Source organism: Micromys minutus (genome assembly GCF_963924665.1).
Source record: "Micromys minutus genome assembly, chromosome: 32".
Classification (NCBI taxonomy): domain Eukaryota; kingdom Metazoa; phylum Chordata; class Mammalia; order Rodentia; family Muridae; genus Micromys; species Micromys minutus.
In genome coordinates, this window is record NC_137967.1 from 5,359,876 (window position 1) to 5,373,498 (window position 13,623).

At 52.2% G+C, this 13,623-nt stretch overlaps 1 protein-coding gene across 3 annotated transcripts in view; it reads left to right on the forward strand.

Moving 5' to 3' along the window:
• Positions 1 to 13,623, forward strand: part of MYH14 (myosin heavy chain 14) — a 57,885-nt gene that overhangs the window by 3,862 nt on the left and 40,400 nt on the right. For 2 of the 3 annotated variants that reach the window (XM_080908915.1, XM_080908916.1), the window contains exons 2-9: positions 806 to 1,201; positions 5,854 to 6,010; positions 8,677 to 8,704; positions 8,889 to 8,991; positions 9,562 to 9,585; positions 11,251 to 11,343; positions 11,672 to 11,735; positions 12,761 to 12,859. In XM_080908915.1, the coding sequence (XP_080765041.1) occupies positions 809 to 1,201; positions 5,854 to 6,010; positions 8,677 to 8,704; positions 8,889 to 8,991; positions 9,562 to 9,585; positions 11,251 to 11,343; positions 11,672 to 11,735; positions 12,761 to 12,859 (961 nt within the window). In that variant the 5' untranslated portion in view covers positions 806 to 808. The remainder of the gene's footprint in view (positions 1 to 805; positions 1,202 to 5,853; positions 6,011 to 8,676; positions 8,705 to 8,888; positions 8,992 to 9,561; positions 9,586 to 11,250; positions 11,344 to 11,671; positions 11,736 to 12,760; positions 12,860 to 13,623) is intronic. The other variant, XM_080908917.1, reaches the window with a different exon arrangement.

The following is a 13,623-nucleotide window of genomic DNA, read 5'->3' on the forward strand; positions in this document are numbered from 1 at the left end:
CAGGGAGCTGCTGCCACCTTCTGGCCGCTGTGGGAACTTGCATACATGTGGTACATATAAACTCACCCAAGAACGCGTGCACGCGCGTGTGCATACACACACACACACACACACACACACAAATAATAAATCTTTTACAGGAAGATGTATTTATGTTACTTTAAATTGTGTGTGGGGGGGTATGGGTAAGTACAGGTGCCTAAGGAAGCTAGAAGCACAGCATATCCAGGAGCTGGAGTTATGGGCAGGTGTGAACCCCCCCATAGGGGTCTGGGAGCAAAACTTAAATCCTCTGAAAGTGTAGTACATGCTTTCAACTGCTGTGACCTCTCTCCAGCCCCATAATACGTGATTTTTTAAAAAATTAATTAATGTTTATTTGTTTATTTTGGTTTTTCAAGACAGGGTTTCTCTGTGTAGTCCTGGAACGCTCTCGCCAGTTGGCACAGTCTTGTCAACCCTTTTACTTTAAGGCTGAAGCAGGGTAGGCTGTAGGTTCAAGACCTTCTGAAGGTCAGTGGTGGCACACACCTTTAATCCCAGGACGCAGGAGGCAGAGGCAGCTGGTTCTCAGAGATCAAGGCCAGCCTGGTCCATAGAACAAGTTCCAAGAAAGCCAGGGCTACATCTTGTTTCGAAAAGTCAAAACCAACCCCTCCTCCCCCTCCAAAAAAGTCTAGGGACATGCCTCAAGGGTACATGTTTCTTTAGCACGCAGAGGGGTTTAAGCCCTAGTATGACGGAAGCAAAGAAATCGAAGAGGGGACAGTCCCAACTGATGTGTCTGTCCACTCTCTTCCCACAGACCATGGCAGCAGTGACCCTGTCAGTGCCTGGGAGGAAGGTGGCCTCCAGGCCAGGCCCGGTGCCTGAGGCAGCCCAACCGTTCTTGTTCGCGCCCCGGACGCCAAACGTAGGTGGCCCTGGAGGGCCACAGGTGGAGTGGACAGCCCGGCGCATGGTGTGGGTGCCCTCGGAACTGCATGGGTTCGAGGCAGCAGCCCTGCGGGATGAAGGGGAGGAGGAGGCGGAAGTGGAGCTGGCGGAGAGTGGGCGGCGCCTGCGGCTGCCCAGGGACCAAATCCAGCGTATGAACCCACCTAAGTTCAGCAAGGCAGAAGATATGGCTGAGCTCACCTGCCTCAATGAAGCCTCGGTCCTCCACAACCTGCGAGAACGCTACTACTCCGGGCTCATTTATGTGAGTGACGTGCCCGGGTGGGGTGCCAGGGGTCACCAACCTGACCTGGATCCGCAGGGAGTGGTGTAGATATTTGCCTATGTCCTGTGACTATTCCCCAACTAGTGGAAAATTACAGCGCTTTATTATTATTATTATTTTTATGGAATGGGGTGAGAGGTGAGGTTAGACAGATGATCTAACACTGAGCCATGCCCCCAGCACCTCTCTGAGGGATTCTGGGCAAGTTTCTACCACCGATCCCTAACCCTGACTGGAGGAAATTCTAGGCAATTCCTCTATTACTGGACGACTTCCTCGGCCCACTGTCTGGATTGTTTGTTTGTTTTGAGGTGGGATCTCCCTCTTAACTGCAGCTGGCCTCTAACTTGGGCTCCTGCAGCCCCATCCCTCCGAGTAGCTTGAATGACAGGCTTGCAACCTTAAGACTGGCCCAACTTAGATCTTATTGGTTGAATGGAGCCCGCTTCCACCTGACTGGGGTGTCTTATATTGGGGGGGGGTGTTCCTTTGTTATTTTGTAATAATAGAGAATGACAATTAATAATAAGCCTATATGAACCCATTAGTTCAGCTGATTCTGTTCAGCAAATGGGCCATTATTAACCCCATTTTACTGAAAATCAAGAGGAAGAAATGAAAATAAAAACCATCATATAACCAGTCATGGAGAAGAGAGGAGGATCTTTTAAAAAAACATTGACAACATTAATTTATTTGGAAGTGGGGGAGGGCATGAGGTCACAGTACACTTGCTGTATTGGTTCTATTCTTCCCAGCACATGTGTCCCAGGGTTCACACTCAGGCCATCAGGCTTGGTGGCAAGCATCTTTACCAGCTGAGCCATCTCACTACCTCCTCTTGACTTTGAGGCTAGCTGTCTATACTATTTCAAAACAACCAACTAAAAATAACAGGATGAGATTGATGATATCTAGGTTGATTAAGGTGGTCTGCCAGACTCTGGGATCCATTTTTGATGTCTGCATAGCACTTAGATGGTGTACAGAGAGTTGCTTAACACCAGAAGTGGCTCCACATCCTGGCTTCCTGTTAAAATCATTTGGGGAGGTCTCTAGAATGTCTTCTCGCTGCTTCAGACCACTACAACCAACATGAAACTCTGGGATGATGGAGGGTGTGACGTGAACATAGGTTTTGGTTTTGGGTTTTGTTTTTCTTCTTCTTCTTCTTCTTCTTCTTCTTCTTCTCCTCCTCCTCCTCCTCCTCCTCCTCCTCCTCCTCCTCCTCCTCCTCCTCCTCCTCCTCTTTTCTTTTAAATAAACTTGCAAGGTGTGTCTCGTGGACAGCCAAGGTGTGATTAACTCCATTTATGAGAGAGCAAACAGGATTATAGAATTTAACAAAGAATGTTACAGCCATAATGGGAAAGAAAAAAAAAAAAACCAAACCTGAGAAAGACTGGTCAATATTTATTAAGTACTTATGTTGCACTGAGCACTGTTCTGAGTGCCGTTGTTGATGTCACCCGACATTCCAGAATATTAAGTGACCCGGGCCTAGGGCCCATAGCCACTGAGGAATCCGTGGAAGCCCATCTAGCCCCGATAACAGCCATGCTAGGCCCAGTTCTGACTTCTCAGGAATCTCGGTGCTCACTGCCCCCCGCCCCAAGCCATGAGGTAGGGCTGTGAGGTAGGGTCCAACCTCTCCTTCTCTCCTCAGCTTGGCCAGCGGGAGCCGAGCCGATAACACCATTGTGCAAACACGCCCGATGTTGCAGGGTCTGAGCCGTGATGAGCTCCCAGTAAAGCCACGTTAACTTGTGACGTCATGTCAGGTGGGAAGCCCAGTTCTTGTCCCCATTGGTGGAGACCGTGATACCTAGAGAGACGACTTGCTCAGGTCGAGCAGTAGGAAATTGGTAGCGCCAAGATTCAGGCTCAGTTTCTGTCTGCCGTCCGATATGTGTTGACTGACTAACTGATGTCAGGGTGACCAGTGGAAACTGAGGTCCCCAGAGACCTCGACTTAATAAGGGAATTGGTCCCTTCCGTGGGACTATGGAGGGGAAGAGGGTTGGAGTTAATGACTATGTAAGGAACTCTCTGCTCCATGTGGCCTGGCAGTGTGTCACTGTTAGAACCCGGCTAGGAAGAAGTTTCAAACCCCCGTTGTCCACAGTTTTTTCCCTACAGTATTGGTGATAAAACTTGCTCATGGTGAACTAATCCCCAAGCCCCTCGCTGGGGGAATTCTAGGCAGGGACTCTAACCACTAAACTGCATCTTTGGATTTCTTTTTACTTTGAGACAAATTCCCACTAGGCTGTCTTTGGTAGCCTTCTGATCCTCCTGCCTCAGTCTCCAGAGAAGCTATGATGGTAGATCTATGCTTACTAGACCTGGTCGTCACTGAGTCTTTAAGGGGGTCAGTCCTTCCTGGAAGTTGCACGCAGCTGGGAACTTCAGCCTCTGGTTTCCAACCCTAGACAGTTAAAGCCCAGCCAGCTTTGGCTCCTGGGTGGGACTGTAACTCGAGTATCCCAGCCTGCTGTTTGGAGAGGGAGGTGGGGCCACCCTGGCTGGTTTGCATTCATCCTCTCTTAATCCCCGGGCCTTTGTAATGAGGCAGGCTGTCTACCTCTTCCAGAGGAAGCCAGACAAGGGAATGTCCTGAAACTGTATGTGAGGGTGTGGGGTGCAGGGAGGAGTAGGCCTGTCTCCAGAGCCCTCTGGGCTAGGCAGCCCTTCTAGACCCTTCTAGGGACCCTCTAGGAACTGTGGGTGCTTCCCTTTTCCCCTGGCCCTGTTTGGCCAGCTAGAGTTTCCATCCTGGGTGTTACCCAAGCCGTGTCTGGCCTGAGGGGCTGGCATGGGGAGTGGGCTCTGGCGCCACAGGCCATGAGATACCCTCCCAGGGAATGTGGTCCAGCCGCCCCACCCTGAGACCTCTGAGAGCCCAGTGGGAGCAGCCTGGGAGACTGGGGAGACAGATACTAGGCTGACCGGTTCTCCCGCTTGTGGCCAGCTGCCCCGCCCCCTCTTTGAGGAGGTAATACCAGGCAGCCTGGTGGCTACACCCCACTGCAGCCAGGTGGGAGAGGAGAGCAAGTACCCACTAGAGAGCCGGCTAATAAGCAGCCGTGGCCATGAGTGGTGAGCTTTCTAGCTTGTTCAGATGGCTGTCTCTAGTGCTTTAGGCTAAGTGGGTTGGCTTAGCTAAAGGACTAACTAGTTCTTGGCTATCTAGCCACCTCTGTGGATGTGTTTCCCCATTGATCTCGACACCCTTGGGAGCTCAGCAGAATCTGAGTGCAGGGGTTATAGGCTACCCTGCCATCTCTGACTCCTTCGTCTCTTGTTCATTTATTTCTTTGATTTTTGAGAAAACAGGCCTACAGGGTTTCCGTGTAGCCCAGGCTAGACCCAAGCTCCATATGTAGTGAGATGCCCTGCTGTTTCTGGCTCCACCTCTTGGGTGCTGGGATGGTGAGTGTGCCAGGCCCACAGGGCACTGGGGATGGAACCCTGTGTGTGCCAGGCAAACCTTCTGCCGACTGAGCTACATCTCCAGCCTCCTGTTTTTGTAAGATAGGCTCTGTATTCTGTAGCTCAGGCTGGCCTGGAACTCATAGCAGTCCTCCTGCCTCAGCTTCCCGAATAATGATGGGGCTGTAGACGCACAGTTACCTCTTCAGCTTGAGGCTTTAGCAGATGGTCACGTGTCTTCCTTCCATCTCCTCTGGGGAAGCCAGAGGCCTATGACCTTCCCTGGCCTCATCCACCTCTGTGATGAATCTTCGCCTGTGGAAACCTCCGTACCATCCGGGAAAGTCTACTGTTAGCTTAGCAGTGTTAATACCATGCATGCTGGGCACAATGGCTAATGCCTGTAATCCCATCACTTGGGAGACAGAGGCAGGAGGATTGCTGTTTTCCATTTTTTTTTTTTAAGATTTATGTATTTTATGTATGTGAGTACACTGTCATCTTCAGACGCACCAGAAGAGGGCATCGGATCCCATTGCAGACGGTTGTGAGCCACCATGTGGTTGCTGGGAATTGAACTCAGGACCTCTGGAAGAGCATTTTCTCTTAACCACTGGGCCATCTTCTCCAGCCCGGATTTCAAAATCTTGCCTCAAACAAACACCAACCAACAGGGCCGCAGAGATTGCTTAGCAGCAAAGAGCCCTTGTTCATGCGGAGCTCCATCTTCAACCTCCATATGGCGGCTCACAGCCACCTGCAGCTCACAGCCACCTGCAGCTCACAGCCACCTGCAGCTCACAGCCACCTGCAGCTCACAGCCACCTGCAGCTCACAGCCACCTGCAGCTCACAGCCACCTGCAACTCCAGCCGGGAGACCCAGTGCCTTGTGCCGGCCTCTGTGGGCATTGTGTGCACATAGCACACAGTCAGGCATATAGGCATAGTGACACATGACCCTAATCTCAGCCCCGGGGAGGCAGAGGCAAGAGGATGCCTGTGCGTTTCAGTCCAAACGAGGCCACGTAGGAAGACATTTGTAAGCCAAAATAGACAAAATGCCAAAAGAACAAAGTAGCTTTATGTCGTTTGGCTGCCTTGTGCCTCCTCTCGGCATATGCGCTGAGCAGCACACTCCAGCTCTGTCCTCGCTGAGGGCAGCCACCTGACACACTCTCTCCCCTCTTGCCTGCCTTAGACCTACTCTGGGCTTTTCTGTGTGGTCATCAACCCGTACAAGCAGCTGCCCATCTACACGGAGGCCATTGTTGAGATGTACCGGGGCAAGAAACGCCACGAGGTGCCACCTCACGTGTATGCTGTGACCGAGGGCGCATACCGCAGCATGCTTCAGGGTGAGTGTGTGGTCGGCGCTGTAGGAGGACGGGGTGGGCACTGGGTGCGCTGGGAGTCAGGGCTAAGCTTGAAGGATAGCTCAGGAATACACTGGAGGGTGGGTGAGGGTCCAGTTCTTCCTATGAGGGACAGCAAGTGTGTGACGTGGCACATCTGCTTCGCAGTAGACACTCAGTGGAGGGTCATGGGTGATAATGGGTCAGGTTATGTGATCTCACTCCTCCCTTGGTTTTTTGTTTGTTTGTTTGTGTTTAGCTTTTCTTCCCCCAAAATTATGTCTGTGTAGGTGAATGTGGGGGTATGTGCGGTGCCCATGGGAACCAGAAGAGGGCATCAGATTCCCCGGGGCTGAAGTTACAGGCTGTTGTGAGCCGCCTGATGTGGGTGCTGGAGAATGAACTCAGATGGCCTTCCCTAGGTTTTCCACTGACCCGGAAGTTGCCAGATAGGCTGGACTAGCTGGCCATCCAGCCCCTGCCATCCACCTGACTCTGCCTTCACAGCTTGGGGATAACAGGTGTGCCTTTTGTGTGGGGTGCTGGGGTTTGAACTCAGGTCCTCAGGATTTGTAGCACTTGGTCAGCTAAGTATCTCCCCAGCCCCTCGTCCTAGCTTTCTGTTGTTAATTTCTGACTAGTCCAAGGCCAGCCGCCTTGCCTTTGCTGTTTCACCATGTGAAGGCCCCCAGTGTGTTCTGCCTTGTGGTCAGTCCCCTGAGGGTCAATCTCTGGAAACAAGCTTCTGCTGTTGTGAGGCATTGTCTGTAGGTCTGCTGGGGATGCCGCTGGGTCAGCGGGGGTCAGTCCGTCTCTGTGCAAGGTATAGAAGTCTCTAGGACAGCAGTCTCTAGGCTCCATTACTTAACCTCCTAATAGCCCTGTGGCGGAGTTTCTTTTATTATCACTCATTTCCAGATGGGGAAACTGAGGCAGTACATATACAGTTACTGCCCATGGCCATATTAAAGGGTAGGTGCTGAGGTAGGACTTGAACCCAGAGTCCTGGTCACTGCTTCCCATTTCCAGTCTTTGCTGGGCATTGTGTTGGACATTTGTATTTTTGAGATGGCCTCATGTAGCCCAGGCTGGCCCCGAACTCCTATGTAGTTGAGGATGACTTTGAACTCCAGATTCTCCTGCCTCTATCTCCTGAGAGTGGGGGTGACAGGTGTGGACAGGTCCTGGTCCGTGTGGTACTGAGAACGGAGTCTAGGGCTTTGTGCATGCTAGGTGAGGGCCCGTGGGGGGTTGTGAGTACGTTGTCACCGTCAACTAGGCCCTGGGCCATCGAGCTTGGTAGCAGCTGCCTTTACCTACTGAGCCATCTAAATCTTGTTTTTGTTGTTGTTGTTTTTGTTTTTGTTTTCTTAAGATTTATACATGTCACCTTTTTGGGAATGGGTGTTTTTCCTGCATGTGTGTCTGTGCATCAGTATTCCTGATGCCTCAGTATGCCCGGAACTGAAGTTGTGAGCTAGTGTGTGGGTGCTGGGAACTTAACCTGGGTCCTCAGCAATAGCAGCTAATGAATGTTCTTAACCACGGACCCATCTCGTTAGCTCATATCCAATGCGTTTTAAACGTCCCCAGACTCTGACTATAGCCTTGTTAGACAAGAAGCTGTGCTGAACCCATTTTGTGGATTGGTACATGGAGGCACAAAGCAAGTCAGAGACTGGTCCAGAGTCACACAAGGAGAGACTGGCTCACAAAGCTGGTTCAGACCTGACACAGCACAGCAAGTTAGACGGAGGCCCTTGCGCTGTCTGAAACCTGCTTCTCTACACAGAACCTGCACCCTCACCCTTGATCTGTCCACAGTCTTCACCTGTGAAAATACAGATTGTGTGTAAGATTCATTAATAAGGTCCATGTGGCACACAGACACAGCTGCTTCCTCTGAAATCACACCAAAGGCAACTTTTGTGTGGTTTAAGGATCTCCAGAGTCTGCCCTAAATGACGCTTCCTGTGAGAAGCACCGGAGGCCCCCATCTTCCAGCCACTGCCTTAGCTTTATTTAGTGCTCTTTTCTGTGCTGATGATAGGACCTAGCACTTAGTAGGTGGTCAGAGTATATAATGAGATGTTGGCACTATGTCCAGGGTTGCATCAGAATAGTCTAAGCTAGACTTCGGGGGGTCCCAGACCTCACTTTCCAATTCCCTCCTCCTCCTCCTCCTCCTCCTCCTCCTGCTGCTGCTGCTGCTGCTGCTGACAGGGTTTCTCTGTGTAGCTGGAACTTGCTCTGTAGACCAGGCTGGCCTCGAACTCAGAGACCCACCTGTCTCTGCCTCCTGGGTGCTGGGATTAAAGGTGTTCACCACCACCACTGCCCACCTCCCAGCTCACTTTCCAACTCTTGAGTCTGTGATGCCCAAGGTGGCGCACAGTAGGTGCTCAAAATGAAGTGGACAGGTGAATTGTATCTGTGTAATTTGGCTTCCTTGTCTCCACTGATGAGGAAATCAAGGTTCAGAGAGGGATCGCTGCTTCTGCAAGGTCACTCAGGGAGGTTTAGTCAGGAGAGGGTATCTGAACCCAGGAGGGTTGTGCATTACAAGTCTGCCATTTTCTTATGGTTCTGGAAAGATTTTTGAGATGCAAGGGGGCCAGGAGACTTTCAGGTTCTCTAGGTGACATGTTGCCCCCTTCTGTCCCCTACAGATCGAGAGGATCAGTCCATTCTCTGCACGTGAGTTATCCTAAAGGGGCTCCAGGGGCGGAGGCCCCCATAGAACATGGTTCTGCACAGACGGGACGGGTACCAGTGGGTGTCGCATTGGGTAAACTGACAGGGTCGGAGGGTGGCTCTACATAAGTGTGTGGGCAGGGGCTGCCTGGTCTGCCCACCCTACCTCCCCTTACTCCCTCCACAGGGGAGAGTCTGGAGCTGGGAAGACCGAGAACACCAAGAAGGTCATTCAGTACCTGGCCCATGTGGCATCGTCTCCAAAGGGCAGGAAGGAACCTGGTGTCCCTGTAAGCCACACACAACCTCAGGACACTCCAGACATGTCACCAGCAGCATCTTTTGTCTTGGGCTGCACTCCACATTCACAGTTGGCACAGGGCCCTGTGTCTTCCTGTGCTACCTGAGCACCTACTGTGTGCTCGTCATGAGCACCTACTGTGTCCTGTCATGAAGCCAGGAATGAACAGGCTGGAGACAGGAGGCTGGTTCTTAGCCTTGTTGGTTCGAGAATAGTGCTTGACACATAGCACATGCTTAATTTGGGGGCCTGATCTTAGGTAACCTGTGTCTAGGTTTGGGGGGCAGTAGATCACCCCTATAGTCTCTGAGCCCTCAGGGAGTGGTTACCTACAATACTCATGGGAAGCTTCAGTCACACTGGGTGAGTCCTGATGGGGGCAGAGGGAGGAGGTATAGTGAGATTCAAGCCTGGTACACAATCCGTGAAGCTTCCCTGCCCCATACTCCCTAGCGCCTCACCCCCAGCTCTGCCCTAAGGCCTCCAGTTCACCTACATGTCTGTCCATGTTCCATGTGCCGTGTCCTGGTTCGTGTGTCCTGTCCTGTGACTTCCTCAGGCCTCCGTCAGCGCCTTGTCTTATGTGAGTAGCAGGAAACCCCCCCTTGCTTCCTCAGGGTCACCCAGTGTCACTTGGGGCCACCAGCCCACAGCCATCCAGGAGACAGGGTCCGAGAATGGCTGTCCACTGCTGTGCACAGTTTTACTGTGCACAGGACCACGTGCTCATCTTGCTCAGACATACGTACGCACGAAGCCAAGGGCCTCCGCTGTCTTCAGACCCGCTGTGTTCAAGCAGCCCGTAGAAAGCCCCTGATGTTCACACAACCACACTTACCCTGCCGCTCACGGCGGCCCCCGCATGTGTACGCGCCCAGGCTCCCTACTGCTGTTTAGTTCGGTCTCTCCCAAGAATTTGTGCCAGGCCTGCTCTTGTGCGCATGTTAGGCCTCAAACTGGCGTGTAACGCAGTACATGAGGCCAAGCCCCCATCATCTGTACCGTCTGCTGTGTCCACGTGCCAAGAGCGCATGCTGTCACTTAGGACAGTCCTACTATGTGCCTGTGGTTGCTGCCCTCGCCCCAGTATTCACGTGCACAAAGTAAGGGTCTTTGCCACCACTCAGAGTGACCCCACTATATGCATATGCCCACACCCCATGACTGCTTTTAGTGCAGTCTTACTGTGCGCACAGAGCCATGCCCCCTCTCTTGCCCATGGAAGCCCTACTGTGTCCATGCCACTGGGCCCTTACTGCCAGAGAAGCCATACCATGTGCACATCCCTGCCCTACTCTATGCAACCTGGGCCTGTACTGCGGGCCATGTGTACACAGAGAGGCCACAGATGGCTGTCACACAGTGACCCCGACTCCCAGGCTACTCCTCCCAGTCAGGCTGGAGAAACAAGCTCTCATAGCCCAAGCCACATGACCCTTTCCTTGCACATCATCATTTCTTACCTGTTTTATTTATTTATTTCTGGGATAGGCTCTTATTTCATAGCCCAGGCTGGCCCACTCCATAGCACGTGCTGGTCTCGAACTTATATCAACCCTCAGAGCCACCCTCACGTTCCCAAATGCTGGGGTTACAGGTGTGAGCCACCGTGCTGGGCTGCATTGGTTTGTTGTTCATTTGACAAAGCCACTGACTGACGCAGACTGAGAAAACACATGCAGGCTCCCATTCATTGAGCACCTACTGTGCGCCTGCCTCTGACACCGGAGGAGCTAGAAACAAAGCTCGGAATAAGGCGCTGCCTTCACAAGACTACCATTTACTGAATGCCCACCGTGCACCAGAGAGTTTGAAGCATTTTCTGTGGGTGGTGCAACATAAACTCGTTTCTGCAAGGGATGTATGGGGACCCGTGAACTGCAGCAGCAAACTGGCAGCTTGGTGCGCACGCACCCTTGCAGACCTCTCCCCCGTGTTTACTACCATGTACGTCTGAAGAAATAACCATGATGCTTGTGCTGTGGTTTCTAACCCTACTTCGTTTCTTATTAGTGGGAACACGACTCGCTGTGCAACGTCCCCCTCCCTCCTTTGTTTGGTTGTTTTACTGCCACTCAGCAGTAAACCTCCAAGAATTAGAAATTCTCTGTTTCCCTTCACGATACACATGGCAAGCAAGACTCTTCCGCCCCATACAAAAGTCCCCACCCAGAGAAGGCCAGCCTGACGCCCTGGCCCCATGAGGAATCCTCTTTCTCACTGATGCACCGTCTCCCACGCCCTGCAGGGGGAGCTAGAGCGGCAGCTTCTTCAAGCCAACCCCATCCTAGAGGCCTTTGGCAACGCCAAGACGGTGAAAAACGACAACTCTTCCCGATTTGTGAGTCTGGGGGCTGTGCATCTGGCACTCTGGAAGACTGGGGCCCGACTTGGGGGTAGGGAAGAAGGGAAGAGACGGGTCTGGACCCCTAGGGTTTGAGAGAGGAGGTCTGAGGAAGGAGGCTAGAGTCTGGATCTCTGAGTCTAAGAGAGGAAGTCCTACAACCTAGCTGCTGGTGGCTAAGCAAAGTTGTCTGGACCTCAATTTCCTGCAGAGACCCTGCTTGGGACTCGCTGCTGGTGTGTGAGCTTGAGGTCGAAGGAGGAGGTATGGATTTGGGGAGACCACTTGCAGGACTTAAGCCCTGTTTTTACCATTTTGGCTACAGGGCAAATTCATCCGCATCAACTTTGATATTGCCGGCTACATCGTGGGAGCAAACATCGAGACTTGTATCCTCTGAGGAATCCTGGGAGGCGTGGGTAGCAGACAAGGAGGACGACTCTCTGGGCCTTCACCCAGAAAAGATGCCCCTGGGTAGTCCTTCAAGGGACCCCGTGGTGATGCTCGGCTGGGGACTGAGCAGCCTTGTGAGGGCATGCTTGTCTGGACCTTCACATTTATGCGTCCCTGATGTCCTATAGAGCCCGTGGTCAGACTTGGCTGTGCTTTATGGAGTTGGGGGGTGGGAGATAGGAGTCCACAGGAGGATATGGGTCTGAGAAAGGAAGGTGAACGTCTAGAATTTCTTAGCGGGGCGCTTAACTGTCTAAACAACGTGGGAGCTTGCAGGGAAAAGTCCCCTAGGAAATTCAGGCAGAGCCTCAGGACTCAGTGTTATCGGGGTGAGGCAACCCCACTGCTTGCTGGGTCGCAATCTCCTTCTCCCGGAATGGTATATACCACACTGAAGTAGCATACGGCAAGGCGTACCTGTCATTCCCAGCACTCAAGAGCCTGTCTCAAAATACCAAACAAAAGGAGCGGCTGAGGGCTGTAGAGATGGCTCTCCGTATGGGTTCTGGGAACTGAACTCAGGTCTTCAGGCTTAGCGCCAAGCACCTTTACCCACTGAGCCGCATTTGCAACTCCCCGTTGATTTAAATTTACTTTATCCTGTTATTCTGTGGATGGTTTTGCCTGTATATTTGCATTTGATCTCCTGCGACAGTTACTGATGGTTCTGAGTCACAACGTGGATGCTGGGAATTGAACCCTGGTCCTCTGTTTAAGAACAGCCTGTGGCGCACGCCTTTGATCCCAGCACGTGGAGGCAGAGGCAGGTGGAGCTCTGAGTTCAATACCAGCCTGGCCTACAAAGTGAGTTCCAGGACAGCTAAGATTACACAGAGAAACCCCTGTCACGTTATTTTTATTTTTCTCTCATTAATTAATTAGTTAATCTTTGAGATGCTGGTCTGAAATTCATTATATAGTTTAGGCTGGTGTGCATCCTTGACCCGCCTCCCCCTCCCAGATCTGCTGGAGAAGTCCCGGGCCATCAGACAGGCCAAGGACGAATGCAGCTTCCATATCTTCTACCAGCTGCTAGGGGGCGCTGGGGAGCAGCTGAAAGGTTAGTGCCACTCCCAGCCTGCTTTGCCCTGGGGTGGTTGAGAAACATGGAGTTTTCCACTCTCCGGACCCTCAGCGGAAGCCCTAACCGCTAGGACAGAGTCACTGTGTCCAGTCCTGCCATCCTCTGATGTGTGGGAACAGCGCAGTGTCCGAGCCGCGCCGCTCTGGGCTCCTGTCGTGGGTTCTGTGTGCTGGCCTTCCAAGCCCTGCCTTCTACCCTCTGCTTCCAGCTGCCTTCTGGCTTTCGCTCCTGCCCGCGGCATCCGCTCCGTTCCTGCACCCCTGTTCCTCCTGGCCCTCTGGTGGCTCTGCCTTGCTGTGGCCTCTCACAACTCCGTGCTTCCAGTTCACCTTACTGTGTGCTGTTGGGCCTGCAAGCTGCCTTCTGTTGTGGTTCCTGCCGGCTCGGAGGCTTTGCCAGAGGTTGTGCCCCCTCTTGTCTCTTCTCTTTTTCTTCTTAAATTTCTTTTTAAGATTCATTTATTTTATACATGTGAGTACTGTCGCTGTCTTCAGACACACCAGAAGAGGGCATCAGATCTCATTACAGATGGTTTCGAGCCACCCCGTGGTTGCTGGGATTTGAACTCAGGACCTCTGGAAGAGCAGCCAGTGCTCTAACCACAGAGCCATCTCTCCAGCCCTCTTTTTTTTTTTTTTTTTTTTTTTTTTTTCTTTTTGAGACAAGATCTTGCTATGTAGCCCAGGCTATCCCGGGATTCCCAGCAATCCCCTGCCTCAGTCTCCTGAGTGCTGAAATGA